This window comes from Rutidosis leptorrhynchoides, chromosome 6 (assembly GCF_046630445.1).
Source record: "Rutidosis leptorrhynchoides isolate AG116_Rl617_1_P2 chromosome 6, CSIRO_AGI_Rlap_v1, whole genome shotgun sequence".
NCBI classification, from domain to species: Eukaryota; Viridiplantae; Streptophyta; class Magnoliopsida; order Asterales; family Asteraceae; genus Rutidosis; species Rutidosis leptorrhynchoides.
Genome location: NC_092338.1, coordinates 154,069,217 through 154,088,684, shown reverse-complemented (window position 1 = coordinate 154,088,684; position 19,468 = coordinate 154,069,217). Strand labels below are relative to the sequence as shown.

The following is a 19,468-nucleotide window of genomic DNA, read 5'->3' as shown; positions in this document are numbered from 1 at the left end:
TTGGATCACTTCAAGCAGACTTGTCCCGTCTGATCAAATGTTGTAACTCGTAAAATCTTTCAACCGCCTTAATTTTAATTTAATATTTTTACGCCTTTTGTTTTGTTAAAAGTAGTAATAGTAATTAGGAAATTTGGAAAAAACTTAATATCAATATGTAGTTTTCTCTAAATACGTTATAGAGTTGTAATTTTACTTGAATCCAATAAGTTGATTGAAATCCAACGGACCAATCATAGTGTGACACGTGGCGCGACAATCACATGTGATTGAAAAAAAATTTAAATTTTTTAAATTTTTTTTTTTTTCGAAAACTTTTCAAAATTTTTTTTTTTTTAAATTTAACATGTCAAATCTAATCACATGTGATTGTCAAACTCAATCACATGTGATTCTGCATATCAAATCCAATCACTTGTGATTGAAAAAAAAATTCAAAATTTTTTTTTTCAAAAAAAAAAAAATTCAACAGGAAACAGACTTTAATTCGGTGATTTGATCAAGTTTGTTAGCGTTTCGTGATCATTTTTTCAAAATTTCAGACTTTAATTCGGTGATTTGATCAAGTTTTGATCAAAAACTTGATGTTTAAAGGTTTTAGCACAAAATTTACTAAAATTTGTCATTTTATTAAAAAAAAAAAATTCAATCACATGTGATTGGATTTGACATGCAGAATCACATGTGATTGAGTTTTACAATCACATGTGATTAACATGTAGAATTACATGTGATTTACTGCATGTTAAATTCAATCACATGTGATTGAAAGCAAAAAAAATTTTGAAAAAAAAAGAATTTCGGGAAAAATATTAAAAAAAGAATTTTTTGTTTTTGAAAAAAAAAATTAATTTTTTTTTCAATCAATTATCTCGCCACGTGTCGCACTGTTATCGGTCCATAGAATCTAACTTGTCTAATAAAAATTTACTTGCCCTTTTACGTTAAGCGGTCGGACTCGGTCCCTCGTCTCTTGTATCGTGCAAATTTCTAAAATCAATTTCCAAACCCTAACCCTAACCAATTAAATTTACCTCTACTTCCAATAAATCAAATTCAATTTCGCACCATAAAACCCTAATTACTCTCACAATTATGTTATCTTAACTCAATTAATCGATTACAGATGGCGATTTCGAAAGCAAGTGATCAGGTCGCACTAGTAGTATCATCGAACCCTACGACGTCGTATGAGAGCTTGTTGGAATCACAGAAAGAATTAATAAGCAAACAGATCTATGAACTGCAAAACATCGTTATCACGCAATGCAAACTCACCGGTGTCAATCCTCTGTCTCAAGAAATGGTAATTTCAATATTTTTGTAATTATTTATAATTCAATATATGTGATATGTGATAGAACTCTAATTCGTTTCAGTCAGCTTTTGCTTGATGAATAATCGTATAAATTTTGGATTTAGGTTATATGAACATACTTAATTATGAATTTTGCTGCAGAAAAATATATAATTATAATGGTTATTGAATTAGAGGAGCAAATAGGATTATAGATTGGATTTAGGTTATTAGAATCGTCATTAGATGTGGTATAATTTGTGCTGATTTATGTATTTTGTTTTATATGTGCAGGCAGCGGGTGCGCTTTCGATAAATATTGGTAAGATGTCTAGTTGCTAGTTGCTACTGATTTGCATTGAAGGTTTAGGTACTGTTTTCGTTGATACTTTTTGTGCAGTTGTGTCTTAATTGTATCTTGCTTGCAGGGAAAAGACCTAGAGATTTGTTGAATCCAAAAGCAATAAAATACATGCAATCGATTTTTTCTGTCAAAGATGAAATACGCAAGAAAGAAATTCGAGCAATTTGCGCTCTTTTTGGTTTGACAGCAACACAGGTTTTTGCTTAGTTTTCCATTTTGTGGATATATGAAGAATGTGAGTTCTATTGTTTTTGGATACCATTTCTTATTTTATACCATCTTTTTAGGTTAAAGAATATTTTAATAGTCAACGCTCAAAAGTTAGGAGATTTATGCGATTATCAAGAGAAAAAGCAATCCAATCTGCTGAAGGTGTGCAGCAGCAAGATGGGTCGTTGAGCTCTAATGTGGAAACACCCGCCCAACCAGTTCCATTGAATTCAATGGGCCCACCCATTGTAGAAGCACCTAGTACAGTGCAAGCTGAGGTGTTGCCTGATACAAATGACTCGGATAAGTTTTTTATGTCCAATATTTTTAGTATGTTGAGGAAAGAAGAAACATTTTCTGGGCAAGTCAAACTGATGGAATGGATCTTGCAGATACAAAATGATTCAGTGCTTTATTGGTATTCTTATTTTTTTCTCCATTGAGTAGCTATCATTGTCTAATTGTCTATTAAGCATAGATATATAAGATTTAATCATCCTAAGATGAAATTGCAGGTTCTTGACAAATGGAGGTGTGATGATTTTAGCTTCGTGGCTGAGTCAAGCAGCAATCGAAGAGCAAACAACTGTTCTTCATGTCATTCTTAGGGTATATATATTTTGCAGCATAAATTTTTGATACATGTATACTATTCAATATGTATTTTATTTATAAATAACTGAATGGAGCTATCTTTAGGTTCTTTGTCATCTGCCCTTACATAAAGCTCTCCCAGCACACATGTCAGCGATATTGCAAAGTGTCAACAAACTTCGGTTTTACCGAGGATCAGGTGTGTTTTATGTGGTTGGTACTGTCAAGTTATTTGTTTTTTTTTTTGGTAGGAAACTGTTTTGCATACATATAATTTAAGTTTGTAAACATTTACGTAGCTTCTTTAGCTTTTAGCTTTTTTGTTATTTGAATCTCATTATCTGTTTTGAAGATCAGATATCTCAAACAGGGCAAAAAAATTGTTGTCTCGATGGAGCAAGATATTTGCAAGAAGCCAAGCAAATAGAAAGCCCAATACCAACATTTCCCCAGTTGATGCTCAGAATGAGATGCTACTGAAGCAAAGGCAAGTTATTTTATTATATTTTTATTTATTTATTCTTTTTTTGTGTGTTTCCACTTGTGCCGATATTTTTGCCAATGTTTCTATATTGATTGTTTTTTAATGGTATATTTAGCATTGTTGAAATCATGGAAAATGAATCATTGGAGTCAACAGTAGACAACCCTGTGAGTTTCTTTCGCTCCATCTATCAAAAATTTCCCATTTTTAGTTGTTCTTTTAGGCTTCTTCCAATAATTTCCTAATATTTTGTTCAAATCAGAGAGTATAAATGTGATAAATTTAAGTTCATTGTCACATCATGTATTGTGTATTTACTTATTTTATAAATATCAATTTTTCCTTGAATAGGGAGCCATATATGCATTGCAAGAGAACTCTGAAAACTCCAGGTATATAAAGTAATAATAATAATTGTGTTGATCAAGTTGAGACACAGTTGTAAGAGCAATAAGTTTGGAGTGCTTAACCTGATTTCTTGATTCTCATTCCCAGGCCACATTCGGTGAAATTGCTCACAGCGCCTTCTGATGACCCAAATACAAAGCTTCCTAGAGGTGTATCTTCATCTCGTATCCTTGGGGTTTTTGCGTTTTTTATGGAAACCGATAGCGTTATTTTTAGTAATCTAACATACACCAACCACCTTTGTAATAGGAAACAACAAGTATTAACTATTAAAGTCTATATATAGCTTATACATGATTCCTCAAAATAAAATTAACTATCAAACGTCACCAAGCATATATTGGGGTGGGTAGTGAATGGTCGGAAACGGTCATTGGATTCCGTATATGCCATGTACATCTGAGTAGAAAATGTGTTCTTTCTCCGCATACTCTTAACAGGAAAACCTTACGGAAACTGATTAAGAACATATTAGGACTTGCGGTGGCAATTTTGACCTGTATGGCTTAATTTGGTGTATGTTCTATATCTCAAAGGTCTAGCAAACATGTAAATTAGAAGTATATCACCTTAAAAGCTAACGGTGTAAGGCTGAGAGTCGTGAAAGTGTATTGTAATGCGCATAACCCGCTTAATAACTATATCAATACATTAGATTTCTCTACTAGGTATACTTTTTTATCACATAATGATAAGAAAATGAGCACAAATTTAGGTTTACAAATCTGTTGAAAGTTTCATGTTTGGTACAATCACAAAAAATATACAATATAATTATGCTCATACAGATCCCTGATGGCCATTCTAGGGCATTTTGATTGTCATTCCATATGTTGGTCATTTTTGAATTTTGAAAAGGGTTTGTCGAAAGAAATGAATTTGCAATATCATTAGATAACTTCTGGCAGTGCAAAATGGCATTTTTATTTATTTATTTATTTTTTGGTTTTTGAGTAATTTTGAGTCTGCCATCTTTTTATTCATGAAGGAAGCTTGTATTGGTATCTTCTTTGTTGGGCAAAAGCTAATACAGTAATGGTAAAAGGAAATTTCAGAACAAATTAAACAAATCTATTTCGTTTGATATCAAATGTACTACCAACTATGCAACTATACATGAAAATGTGTTTTTTCTGAACTGTTATGCATACGTTGATCATTTAAGAACGAATATATCTCGTTTAGTGAATACGTATATCAAATTGTGTTGAAGTTGATGAACAACTAGAGGTATGCTGTATGCATAGTTACTTCCTTAACTAGATTTCAGATGCAAGAGAGCGCAGAAAAGTACAGCTTGTTGAGCAACCCGGCCAAAAAGCTGTTGCTCGTACCCCACAGGTTACCCGTGTGATAACTGCACCTCAGGGCCGTCCACTTTCAGCTGATGATATACAAAAAGCCAAAATGCGAGCGCAATTCATGCGAAATAAGTACGGGGAAAGTTACAAAAGCCCTCAAAAGAAAACTGAAGTCCCTCATGCTAAAACTCCTGTTCATCCTAAAGTTGAGGAGCATGCTACTTCTTCTAGCATGACTCGTTCACCAGCTAAAGTTCACGTTAAGCCTCCTGTCCACGTTCATCCTAAAGTTGAGGGACCCACGGGTTCTTCTAGTATGTCCCCTTTAACAGCTAAAGTTCAAGTTGAGCCGTTGGTCCATGATCATTCGAAAGTTGAGGAGCATTTTGATACTAAAGCTCATGCTCAACCCATAGTTGAGAAACGCAAAATGCCAGCGAATAACGTTATGTCGGTTGATGAACCGCAAAAGGTTCTAGTTAACGATAAGAAGATTATAGACTCGGAGGAACCCGTGTGGAAGAAGTGTAAGAGATTGCAGATCTCATGGATCATTCCACCAGGTATATCACTTGTGAGAAAATTTATCTTTTTTCATCTTTGTTTTTTTGGAGCTTACTGTTTGCAGGTTCATTGGACCAATTGGGAACTTCAGCTCATGGCAAAAGGATTCTATATAATACAACATATAATATAAAATGGATTTTTATTTGACAAATATTCTGTTTTTTATGGAAGGTGCAAAATAAGATGGCAAATCTATATCTAATACATGACCATAACTTGGTTCAACAAGATACTCATTCTAAGCCACTATATTAAGCAAATGAAAATGATTAATTAAAACAATCTAGGCCTTAAATTTTACGTATTGGGAATGTACATGTAACACGTTTTAGGTAAGGTAACCAAGAATATATAAAATGTGATACTAATTGACATACCCGAGAATTTTGGAAGGCAGTTGAGACGAGATGTCCATCTCGCGAGATTTCTCTTTCAACGGGGTCAGACTTGGTCAAAGCCACGATTTCTCAGATTTTTTCGCTCATTGCTCGGGCTTTCTCGTAAAATCTCGTAATTTGTCGGATTTTCTCGCTAATTTCTCGGATTTTCCTGTAAAATTTCGTACAAATGTATGTAAATATGTGTGTGTGTGTGTATATATATTAAAAAATCAAAAAATCAACGTAAGTCAATGTTCAAGATAGAAATGTCTAAACGAGATCTGAGTTCTTTAACTTGAGAGACTCATAATCTCATATAAAGAAAATTAACCGGAATTTTCACTTGTGTGAGTCCCTTGCTCGTCCCAGTTAAAACTTTTGCAGTTTAGCTTTTAATCATCACGCTAGAATTGCTATTTAGTGCAAGGTTAGAAAAGTCTCGCAGACGAGTCGATTGAAACGTTAGTCAGTCGCTGACTTTTTATGTTGTTTTATAAGAGAAGATTTAGCATATTAATGGCGACAGCTATGGTATAGATTGTATCTTTATAAACAATCAAACACATGACTTGCATGTTAGGTGGTCTTCAAGCGTACAGTTCAACTAAAAGCTACTGAATAAATTTTCCATAGTGTTTGTCTGTTGTGAGTGGTGCTTAGTAGAGTATGTCTTCATCAGCCTCTGAGTACAGTACTTTTTAGTCATTTGCCAATCTGTTAAACTACTGAGAATAGTACACCAATATGCAGACTGGAAAACAGAGCATAAGAATATGTTACCTGAAAGAATTTTACCATCATCTTAGTAGTTTTATCATGAGATGTCATTATTGAAATTGACTGCTCTATGTTATTTATAATGCATGACCAAGGCCATACAAGAAAGAAAAGGTACCTATTGTGATGCATTCGACAACAACAAAATTCCATTCATTTATTTTGTGCATATGTTAAGCCTTGGATCAAGCTACTTAATAGTGTCATTGCAGATGTGACTTTGCCATCGCAAATAAAATACTTAAACTTCATAACCTTGAGTTCATTCCTCAAACAAAACTCGTTTAACCATTTCTATTTGCAACATGTCTTGTGCGTGATGGCTCTTATCAACTGTGGTGTTGTGAGGTCAATTTCTATTAATTGGATATATGGAAAATAATTGGAGTGTATAATTTCACTTATCAATACGTTATGGCTATTAATTTAGGGATGATGGGATGTTTGTGTGATGTGCTGTTATTATCATGGTGGTTTATAACATATATTGTATATTTTATTATGATTTTTTTTTTTGGCTTAATTAAATTGCAAGTAAATGGTGATTCTTGTGGATCCTATATTTCTGTAATATACTAATATGCAAATTAATTTACGTGCAGACACATAACCAATCGTATGTTAGATTTTGTGAGTTATATCTCAGATATTATAGGTGGTTAGGTGACTTTTAAATGTTTGTCTAAAATCTTTGGGGATATAATAACATCATGATGTAATTGATTGTGATCCTGAATGTGTTTAGACCATGAGCGTTGAAGTTGGATCTTTTAGTGTCGTTTTGCTCTGTAAGTTACTCATGATTTTTTTTTTCCATTGCTCTGCAGAAATGATGATCAATAAGGAGTGGAGTGTGTGTTGTGGTGAAAACAGCAAAGAAGTTGATATCCAAAACAACCGAATCAAACGTGAAAAAGAAGTTTTTTACAAAACAAAACTTGAAATCCCATCAAACCCTAAAGAACCATGGGACATAGAAATGGACTATGACGATTCACTAACACCCGAAATCCCATCTGAGCAACCACCAGACGATGATAACAATATGGTCGTTGAACCAACACCCGACCCTACAAATAATAACGATGCGGGTCCCAGTACAGTAGCTGAAAATAACAAGAACATGCCGGAGCCGGATCTTGAATTGCTAGCAGTGTTGCTTAAAAATCCGGAAATTGTATTTGCGTTGACCGCCGGTCAAGGTGGGAACTTGACGAATGAACAAATGGTTAGACTTCTTGATGTAGTCAAGGCCAATGCGGCTAGTGGTGGGTCGATAAGTAGTCTCGTAAATGGGTTAGTTGAAAGGAAAACATATGAGAAAGTTGAAGTTTCACTACCGTCTCCAACTCCGTCTAATGATCGTGTAACGGTGCGTCAGCTATATGCACATCATCATCTGATGTATAAATATACATCTATAATAATAGCTTATAAAATTATTTACAAAGTTCACCATTGAAGGAATTTTATTTTAGAATTTTTTATTTTAACGCGTTTGGATGGTCTTATAAACAAACTGGTCAAGACCCAAGTAAGAGCCGTAGAAGTTTTAGTAATTATTTTTATTAAGAGTACGGATTTAATAAAATTTGGTAAAAATAGACTTTATCTCATGGGTTTATTTATTTATTAGAGAATTAATTATTCAAAGATGGTGAAGAAGAAAGATTTATTACAAGGGGGTTCCTCTGTTTTAGTTGATGGGTTTAATGGCAGATAAATATTCCACCGGAGATTCAGTAGCTAATTGAGATACTATTAAAAAAATATAAAGGAAAAAAAAATTATTAATTTTTAATTTATTCCGGGATTTTTACTGATTGTTTTCTTTTGATTCAGAGTGGATGGCAGCCGGAAATTGCTAAAAATCCATTTTCACGGCAAACAGTGACGCTTAACAGTGACCCATATGCCATTCAAGGAGCCCATTTTCAAGAAAGTAGTTTGTTGGCTTCGACGACGACGGTTACACCGTGGGCCCAACACCAACGATTTTCCGATTTCGCTCCTGATCAGAGAAATATTCAGGCCAATGCTAATCAGTTATATTCAGATATGGTCCTTGATCAGAGAAACATTCAGGCAACAGAACACGGTTTAGCGTTACAAGGAACCTCAAATTCTTACTTATGGACGGAACGTAGTGGGTCCCAGTTACAGTCTCAACGACACGTTATACACGAACCACAATTCCCACAGGTTCAATCGTGGACTGGTCGGAATAGTTTAGGTCCGGGCCCATACTCTCAAACAGAGTATAATAATACAAGTTACAATGCATATGGTACAGGAGAATTTGTACAACCGGGCGTGTCACGAACGGGTCCAACATGGGAGAGAAATGGAGGATCGTATCGGGGTGAACCCGGGTTCGAAACTTGGAGTCCTACCAATAGTCCGATTAGGTCAAATGTTGATAGGCGGGAATATTTGGACCCTCATGGGCAGAGCTACAACTATAGACAAGATATGTCGAGAATGCAACCGGATGCTTCTCGGTATCGAAATCTTGGTGGTAGGAATGATGGTTCTCGGTGGCGGGACCGCAGGAGATGATATGTTGACCACGGGCTGATAGCTGTTACTTTTGTAGCTAGGCATTTGGGTTAAAAAAAACTTGCGAAAGAAACCTCATGGATGTCTTGATTTACATATTGGCCAATAGACAATGAAACAAAAATTGGTTTATCTTTTTTTTTTCTATTTTAAATGAGTCATAAAAATTCTAAAGTTAATTTAAAAAGGAGACACCTGCGAAACAGAGAAACACGGAGAGAGGTTGAATTAAAGATTATTTAAGTATTTATTAACTTTGTTACGAGCTAAAAAAATTAAATTGGGCTTTAGTGTTGTTTGGTCCAAGTTTTCATAAGATTCCGTTCAATTAATAAGTGCCCGCAAGCTGATTCAATTGGGCCTGAATGTTATTAGGTCCAACATGCTTTTGAAAGGAACATATTTAATTGGTTTGGATTGGATTGTTAAGACGCAAAGGCAAAACCACAAGTAACCTACAAAATATTAGTTTTAGTAATTAATTTTTAAATTTTAGGTTTGCATATTCTATACGCATAGCAATAGTCTCCGCAGAATCGTATGATCCGTTAACTAAAAATTTGTATTGTACAAATTAAAAGGTTACATTGTATAGGGTTTATGCTTTTCTTGATATTTATTTACTTATTTATAATTATTACTAGAAAAAATTCGACCGCGCGTTGCTGCGGTTGTATTCGGTGCGCGGTCGAATTTGGATATACCTTGTTTGGTACCTAATATATCTAATAGGTTGGGTTGTTTGTTGGACGTGTATGTATATGTATGTAATTTAGCCCGAAATATTTAATTTTTTAACGATATCCGTTTCACGTATAGTTAGTCGCGTCGTTTTTGTAAAATTAATTCGAGTTGAAAGGTGGTCTCGGAAAAATTTAATTCACACCGAGCGTGAATATAGGGCCCGTTATTTAGTGTTTTTTTAACGATGTCCGTTTCGCATATAGTTAGTCTCGTTGGGTTCGTGAGATTTTTTCGAGTTGAACGGTGGCCTCGGAAAAATTTAACTCGCACCGAGCGAGAAGATGGGGCCCGTTATAAATTTGGGTGGAGTAAGTTTTTTTTATTTTAATAAAATTATATATTTACACTTTTTACCCCTGAAAAAGTGTAAATTTGAGGGGGCGATGTGTAATTTGTGTGAAAGTTGAGGGGGCCTTTGTAGTGTGAACGCAAACTCAAAACGACATCGCGATATAACTAATAAAAAGTGTAAATTTGAGGGGGCGATGTGTAATTTGTGTGAAAGTTGAGGGGGCCTTTGTAGTGTGAACGCAAACTCAAAACGACATCGCGATATAACTAAAACGATCAAGAATCCCATGTCATTTAGTATACTAGTTTATGAGCTTGTGCGTTGCACGACAGTTTTGTAAATTAGTTTTCGATAATTTAGTATTGATGTTGATAAAATGTATAATACAATTACAATGAATAACTCCTTTACGGCTCTAGTTATTGAGTCAACAGCAAGCTTCGATTTATTGACGACTTGACTAACTCTTAGAGCCTAAATTAAATTTCAGGCAGGATTTAAAAACCATGAAAATTTGATTTTATCATTTTCTTGGTGTCTCAGTTTTCTTTTTTATTATATTTTATTATTTTTAATTTTTTTGCCGCACTTATTAACCGGAGGTCCACTCAGAAGCCATCTCTCTATCCGTCGAATAGAGAGGGAGGACCTTCTCTACTTTTAAAAGTGTTTTCACTCTGGGTGGAGAAATGACTTGTCTTTGTTCTCGGATAGGGGAAGGATTGTCTACATCCCACCTCCCTGATACACGACTTATGTGGTATTGGTTTTTGTTGTTGTGTAATGAATAACTCCTTTATTATTGAAAACGTTATTATTGAAAATATTGGTATTGAAAAAATTAGTTTGTGTAACGACCCGCCAAAATCGCTATTGACGCAGTACGTTATTCACCGGTTTCATTGCGAGGTATTGACCTCTATATGATACGTTTTGTAAACATTGCATTCTTTTGAAAAGACACACCATAAATGAATATCTAAATCCAAGGCTTTCGACATCTGATGATTTCTACATATAGACAATCACCGTAAATAATAGTTTACAATAATACATCCGTTGACAATACAGTCAAAATAAGATACATGGTGATGATTTTGTGAATGCAAAGTTTTCTCTAATAAAGCATGTATGACTCCATGCACATAGCTTGTATAACGTATAAGCAAAAAGCGGAAGACTTCTAGAGACCTGAGAATAAACATGCTAAAAAGTGTCAACACAAAGGTTGGTGAGTTCATAGTTTTAATATTGCGCATAATCTGTATATAAAGGTGGATCACAAGATTTCAGTTGTTTCATCCAGAAACGTGTATCAAAATATTCTACAAGATTGAGCACCCTGGTAACTAAACTTTAACGTTTATATAATAAGTACCCCTGTTTTAACATACATGCAACCAACATGTACAATACACACAAACCATCGTGTACTAACCTCAAATAGCATACGTCTGTTTTATAGTTCAGGCTAGGGTTTCTATACCTGGAACAGACGGGGATGTCAAGCCCTATGGATCCATATATAACTACTCTCGCCCACCAGTTCTTATAACCGGCAGTTACTAGTTACCAAAGCTAAGGGATTTTCGGTTCAAACTCAGTGTAGAATTTAGTATGTACTTGTATCCATTGCGTTTAAAATAAAGTGCATGTATTCTCAGCCCAAAAAAATAGATTGCAAAAGCAATTAAAAAGGGAGCAAATGAAACTCACCTGACAACTTCAGAAATAAATCACAGAGATGTGACCAGATATCGGAATGCAAGTAACCGTAGACCTCAACCTAGAGAACATATGTTGGTCAATAAGTGTCTAATAAGCTAGGTCGGTCCATAGGGTAAGTATAGTCCTATTGCTCAAGTCCGACTCATAAATTTAGCAAAGTTTAGCAAAAGTCAACAAAAGTCAACAGAAGTCAAAGTAAGTCAAACGCAAGTCAAACACAGTCAACATGGTCAACACAAATAAACAATCTCATAATATTACCCAAGTTGGTCAAATAGTCAAACATAAGTCAAACTTAGGTTATCTATTTTTACTTAGAAAAAAATATTATTTACATATATGTATTTTTTAGGTATTTTGTAGCTGATTCCGGATCCCATCAACTTTGATATAATACCTTAGGTCGTGACCATTGGAAAGTATATCATCCCACCTTTCTATAGACAGTTTATTTGACGAAAACGGAGTTACGGTTTGAAAGTTATGGCCTCGCGAAAACAGCCTCCCGAAACATAAACTGCTGATAAAATGTAAACTGCTGATAAAATGCTAAGTGTTCAAAATCAGCAACCATTACCCATTTTCACGCTTGTTTTAAACCTGTTTAGATTTAACAAAATTATACATATAATATATCGTTTTAAAGCATGTCGTAAATACTTTCAATACCAATTAACAGTTTTTATCGAGACTTAACTAATTTCAACTTACGAGTCCGCAAAGTAGACCCAAGAGTCATTTTTAACACTTTACCAAAACTAAAAGTCAGCCCCAACATCTTGTTTTCAGGCTCGTTTTAATCTAGTTTTGAATCAACAAAATCATACATATCTTATATCATTTTGAAGCATCTCATATCTACTTTCTGACCCAATTAATAGCTTTCGCCATAACTTAATCATTTATAATTTACGAGCCTACAAAGTGAGCCCGAGAGTCATTTTGACACTTTCACTAAAATAATAAAAAATTTCCATTGACAACTCAAATTTCAAACCATAATACTTGAGCATGTAAAAATCATGTCATAAGTTTAAAAATGATATTTTAGACGTGTTACATACCTTTGATCCTCAAAATTTCGCATATTGGTCAAAGTAGACGCGTATGACTCAAATGGGTCATAAATACCCATTTTGATCAAAACATGCCAAAAATCATTTTTAAAACACTACAAACTTCAAACTTACTTAAATTGATATATCGGACGTGTCCTCGGTGCCCGTTAACCATTTTGACACTTTTTGGCTTAAACGGGTTAAATGTCCAAACGGACGGTTTAAATTACATGGTTTATACATATACAAAATTACCACTTTAGAACACCCCACACTATATGAAATAGTTAATATAAGTGTATTAAGTTCATACAAAAAGTTTCAAGTCTCAAGTATTGGTCATTATTTTTATAACCCGAAACATTTGCAAAAACACAAGTTTAAAACAAGGTTTACAGCAGCAACTTCTGTGATTTTTAGAAAAATCAGCGCAACTCCAAATCAGTCACCGCCAATTGGAGATGCGGCGTTTTTAAGTGGAGAATCTACCCAATTTTTTGTATAGTCTGATTTGTCCTAGAAAAGCCCCAGTTACAGAATACGTTAAACTATGTTCATGCAGTTTTCAGAAATCAAACAGCATTTTTATTAACATGTACCAAACTTTGAACGAGCGTAAAAGTCTAAAGAAAATTCGAATCGACCCGATTCTTGAGTATAATATCAGTGGTTTTTCAAGTCTAACATCCCTATGAATTTATATTATCAGTTATATGTCATTTAGCATGCCAAAAACGTTCACCTTTAATCATACAAAAACATAACTTCAATCGTTCATAACTTAAGTTCTATAAATCGAAAATGAAATGTCCCGTTCTTATTGATTAAAAACGTTCCATATTAATTGATTTCGTTGCGAGGTTTTGACCTCTATATGAGACGTTTTTCAAAGACTGCATTCATTTTTAAAACAAACCATAACCTTTATTTCATAAATAAAGGTTTAAAAAGCTTTACGTAGATTATCAAATAATGATAATCTAAAATATCCTGTTTACACACGACCATTACATAATGGTTTACAATACAAATATGTTACATCGAAATCAGTTTCTTGAATGCAGTTTTTACACAATATCATACAAACATGGACTCCAAATCTTGTCCTTATTTTAGTATGCAACAGCGGAAGCTCTTAATATTCACCTGAGAATAAACATGCTTTAAACGTCAACAAAAATGTTGGTGAGTTATAGGTTTAACCTATATATATCAAATCGTAACAATAGACCACAAGATTTCATATTTCAATACACATCCCATACATAGAGATAAAAATCATTCATATGGTGAACACCTGGTAACCGACAATAACAAGATGCATATATAAGAATATCCCCATCATTCCGGGACACCCTTCGGATATGATATAAATTTCGAAGTACTAAAGCATCCGGTACTTTGGATGGGGTTTGTTAGGCCCAATAGATCTATCTTTAGGATTCGCGTCAATTAGGGTGTCTGTTCCCTAATTCTTAGATTACCAGACTTAATAAAAAGGGGCATATTCGATTTCGATAATTCAACCATAGAATGTAGTTTCACGTACTTGTGTCTATTTTGTAAATCATTTATAAAATCTGCATGTATTCTCATCCCAAAAATATTAGATTTTAAAAATGGGACTATAACTCACTTTCACAGATTTTTACTTCGTCGGGAAGTAAGACTTGGCCACTGTTGATTCACGAACCTATAACAATATATACATATATATTAAAGTATGTTCAAAATATATTTACAACACTTTTAATATATTTTGATGTTTTAAGTTTATTAAGTCAGCTGTCCTCGTTAGTAACCTATAACTAGTTGTCCACAGTTAGATGTACAGAAATAAATCGATAAATATTATCTTGAATCAATCCACGACCCAGTGTATACGTATCTCAGTATTGATCACAACTCAAACTATATATATTTTGGAATCAACCTCAACCCTGTATAGCTAACTCCAACATTCACATATAGAGTGTCTATGGTTGTTCCGAAATATATATAGATGTGTCGACATGATAGGTCGAAACATTGTATACGTGTCTATGGTATCTCAAGATTACACAATATACAATACAAGTTGATTAAGTTATGGTTGGAATAGATTTGTTACCAATTTTCACGTAGCTAAAATGAGAAAAATTATCCAATCTTGTTTTACCCATAACTTCTTCATTTTAAATCCGTTTTGAGTGAATCAAATTGCTATGGTTTCATATTGAACTCTATTTTATGAATCTAAACAGAAAAAGTATAGGTTTATAGTCGGAAAAATAAGTTACAAGTCGTTTTTGTAAAGGTAGTCATTTCAGTCGAAAGAACGACGTCTAGATGACCATTTTAGAAAACATACTTTCACTTTGAGTTTAACCATAATTTTTGGATATAGTTTCATGTTCATAATAAAAATCATTTTCTCAGAATAACAACTTTTAAATCAAAGTTTATCATAGTTTTTAATTAACTAACCCAAAACAACCCGCGGTGTTACTACGACGGCGTAAATCCGGTTTTACGGTGTTTTTCGTGTTTCCAGGTTTTAAATCATTAAGTTAGCATATCATATAGATATAGAACATGTGTTTAGTTGATTTTAAAAGTCAAGTTAGAAGGATTAACTTTTGTTTGCGAACAAGTTTAGAATTAACTAAACTATGTTCTAGTGATTACAAGTTTAAACCTTCGAATAAGATAGCTTTATATGTATGAATCGAATGATGTTATGAACATCATTACTACCTTAATTTCCTTGGATAAACCTACTGGAAAAGAGAAAAATGGATCTAGCTTCAATGGATCCTTGGATGGCTCGAAGTTCTTGAAGCAGAATCATGACACGAAAACAAGTTCAAGTAAGATCATCACTTGAAATAAGATTGTTATAGTTATAGAAATTGAACCAAAGTTTGAATATGATTATTACCTTGTATTAGAATGATAACCTACTGTAAGAAACAAAGATTTCTTGAGGTTGGATGATCACCTTACAAGATTGGAAGTGAGCTAGCAAACTTGAAAGTATTCTTGATTTTATGAAACTAGAACTTTTGGAATTTATGAAGAACACTTAGAACTTGAAGATAGAACTTGAGAGAGATCAATTAGATGAAGAAAATTGAAGAATGAAAGTGTTTGTAGGTGTTTTTGGTCGTTGGTGTATGGATTAGATATAAATGATATGTAATTTTGTTTTCATGTAAATAAGTCATGAATGATTACTCATATTTTTGTAATTTTATGAGATATTTCATGCTAGTTGCCAAATGATGGTTCCCACATGTGTTAGGTGACTCACATGGGCTGCTAAGAGCTGATCATTGGAGTGTATATACCAATAGTACATACATCTAAAAGCTGTGTATTGTACGAGTACGAATACGGGTGCATACGAGTAGAATTATTGATGAAACTGAACGAGGATGTAATTGTAAGCATTTTTGTTAAGTAGAAGTATTTTGATAAGTGTATTGAAGTCTTTCAAAAGTGTATAAATACATATTAAAACACTACATGTATATACATTTTAACTGAGTCGTTAAGTCATCGTTAGTCGTTACATGTAAGTGTTGTTTTGAAACCTTTAGGTTAACGATCTTGTTAAATGTTGTTAACCCAATGTTTATAATATCAAATAAGATTTTAAATTATTTTATTATCATGATATTATCATGTATGAATATCTCTTAATATGATATATATACATTAAATGTCTTTACTACGATAATCGTTACATATATGTCTCGTTTAAAAATCATTAAGTTAGTAGTCTTGTTTTTACATATGTAGTTCATTGTTAATATACTTTATGATGTGTTTTCTTATCATAGTATCATGTTAACTATATATATATATCCATATATATGTCATCATATAGTTTTTACAAGTTTTAACGTTCGTGAATCACCGATCAACTTGGGTGGTCAATTGTCTATATGAAACATATTTCAATTAATCAAGTCTTAACAAGTTTGATTGCTTAACATGTTGGAAACATTTAATCATGTAAATATCAATCTCAATTAATATATATAAACATGGAAAAGTTCGGGTCACTACAGTACCTACCCGTTAAATAAATTTCGTCCCGAAATTTTAAGCTGTTGAAGGTGTTGACGAATCTTCTGGAAATAGATGCGGGTATTTCTTCTTTATCTGATCTTCACGCTCCCAGGTGAACTCGGGTCCTCTACGAGCATTCCATCGAACCTTAACAATTGGTATCTTGTTTTGCTTAAGTCTTTTAACCTCACGATCCATTATTTCGACGGGTTCTTCGATGAATTGAAGTTTTTCGTTGATTTGGATTTCATCTAACGGAATAGTGAGATCTTCTTTAGCAAAACATTTCTTTAAATTCGAGACGTGGAAAGTGTTATGTACAGCCGCGAGTTGTTGAGGTAACTCTAGTCGGTAAGCTACTGGTCCGACACGATCAATAATCTTGAATGGTCCAATATACCTTGGATTTAATTTCCCTCGTTTACCAAATCGAACAACGCCTTTCCAAGGTGCAACTTTAAGCATGACCATCTCTCCAATTTCAAATTCTATATCTTTTCTTTTAATGTCAGCGTAGCTCTTTTGTCGACTTTGGGCGGTTTTCAACCGTTGTTGAATTTGGATGATCTTCTCGGTAGTTTCTTGTATAATCTCCGGACCCGTAATCTGTCTATCCCCCACTTCACTCCAACAAATCGGAGACCTGCACTTTCTACCATAAAGTGCTTCAAACGGCGCCATCTCAATGCTTGAATGGTAGCTGTTGTTGTAGGAAAATTCTGCTAATGGTAGATGTCGATCCCAACTGTTTCCGAAATCAATAACACATGCTCGTAGCATGTCTTCAAGCGTTTGTATCGTCCTTTCGCTCTGCCCATCAGTTTGTGGATGATAGGCAGTACTCATGTCTAGACGAGTTCCTAATGCTTGCTGTAATGTCTGCCAGAATCTTGAAATAAATCTGCCATCCCTATCAGAGATAATAGAGATTGGTATTCCATGTCTGGAGACGACTTCCTTCAAATACAGTCGTGCTAACTTCTCCATCTTGTCATCTTCTCTTATTGGTAGGAAGTGTGCTGATTTGGTGAGACGATCAACTATTACCCAAATAGTATCAAAACCACTTGCAGTCCTTGGCAATTTAGTGATGAAATCCATGGTAATGTTTTCCCATTTCCATTCCGGGATTTCGGGTTGTTGAAGTAGACCTGATGGTTTCTGATGCTCAGCTTTGACCTTAGAACACGTCAAACATTCTCCTACGTATTTAGCAACATCGGCTTTCATACCCGGCCACCAAAAATGTTTCTTGAGATCCTTGTACATCTTCCCCGTTCCAGGATGTATTGAGTATCTGGTTTTATGAGCTTCTCTAAGTACCATTTCTCTCATATCTCCAAATTTTGGTACCCAAATCCTTTCAGCCCTATACCGGGTTCCGTCTTCCCGAATATTAAGATGCTTCTCCGATCCTTTGGGTATTTCATCCTTTAAATTTCCCTCTTTTAAAACTCCTTGTTGCGCCTCCTTTATTTGAGTAGTAATGTTATTATGAATCATTATATTCATAGATTTTACTCGAATGGGTTCTCTGTCCTTCCTGCTCAAGGCATCGGCTACCACATTTGCCTTCCCCGGGTGGTAACGAATCTCAAAGTCGTAATCATTCAATAATTCAATCCACCTACGCTGCCTCATATTCAGTTGTTTCTGATTAAATATGTGTTGAAGACTTTTGTGGTCAGTATATATAATACTTTTGACCCCATATAAGTAGTGCCTCCAAGTCTTTAATGCAAAAACAACCGCGCCTAATTCCAAATCATGCGTCGTATAATTTTGTTCGTGAATCTTCAATTATCTAGACGCATAAGCAATCACCTTCGTTCGTTGCATTAATACACAACCGAGACCTTGCTTTGATGCGTCACAATAAATCACAAAATCATCATTCCCTTCAGGCAATGACAATATAGGTGCCGTAGTTAGCTTTTTCTTCAATAACTGAAACGCTTTCTCTTGTTCATCATTCCATTCAAATTTCTTCCCTTTATGCGTTAATGCAGTCAAGGGTTTTGCTATTCTGGAAAAGTCTTGGATGAACCTTCTGTAGTAACCAGCTAGTCCTAAAAACTGGCGTATGTGTTTCGGAGTTTTCGGCGTTTCCCACTTTTCAACAGTTTCTATCTTTGCCGGATCCACCTTAATACCTTCTTTGTTCACTATGTGACCGAGGAATTGAACTTCTTCCAACCAAAATGCACACTTTGAAAACTTAGCGTACAATTCTTCCTTCCTCAATACTTCTAACACCTTTCTCAAATGTTCACCGTGTTCTTGGTCATTCTTTGAGTAAATAAGTATGTCATCAATGAAAACAATGACAAACTTGTCAAGGTATGGTCCACACACTCGGTTCATAAGGTCCATGAACACAGCTGGTGCATTAGTTAAACCAAACGGCATGACCATAAACTCGTAATGACCGTAACGTGTTCTGAAAGCAGTCTTTGGAATATCATCTTCTTTCACCCGCATTTGATGATACCCGGAACGTAAGTCAATCTTTGAATAAACAGACGAGCCTTGTAGTTGATCAAATAAGTCATCGATTCTCGGTAGTGGGTAGCGGTTCTTGATGGTAAGTTTGTTCAACTCTCGGTAGTCGATACACAACCTGAATGTACCATCTTTCTTCTTGACAAA

At 34.3% G+C, this 19,468-nt stretch overlaps 1 protein-coding gene across 2 annotated transcripts; it reads left to right on the top strand.

Annotated features, from left to right (window-relative positions):
- Positions 1 to 962: 962 nt before the first annotated feature.
- On the top strand, positions 963 to 9,158 carry LOC139856197 (homeobox protein LUMINIDEPENDENS). 2 transcript variants are annotated; one of them, XM_071845450.1, is made up of 13 exons: positions 963 to 1,306; positions 1,592 to 1,619; positions 1,726 to 1,856; positions 1,949 to 2,289; positions 2,387 to 2,480; positions 2,571 to 2,664; positions 2,823 to 2,952; positions 3,065 to 3,116; positions 3,301 to 3,341; positions 3,445 to 3,521; positions 4,628 to 5,221; positions 7,210 to 7,754; positions 8,225 to 9,158. In XM_071845450.1, the coding sequence occupies exons 1-13, from the start codon at positions 1,127 to 1,129 to the stop codon at positions 8,939 to 8,941; spliced, it is 3,024 nt and encodes a 1,007-aa protein (XP_071701551.1). In that variant the 5' UTR covers positions 963 to 1,126; the 3' UTR covers positions 8,942 to 9,158. The 2 variants fall into 2 exon arrangements, with proteins under 2 accessions (XP_071701551.1, XP_071701550.1); XM_071845449.1 differs by having other exon boundaries at positions 3,301 to 3,350.
- Positions 9,159 to 19,468: the final 10,310 nt, after the last annotated feature.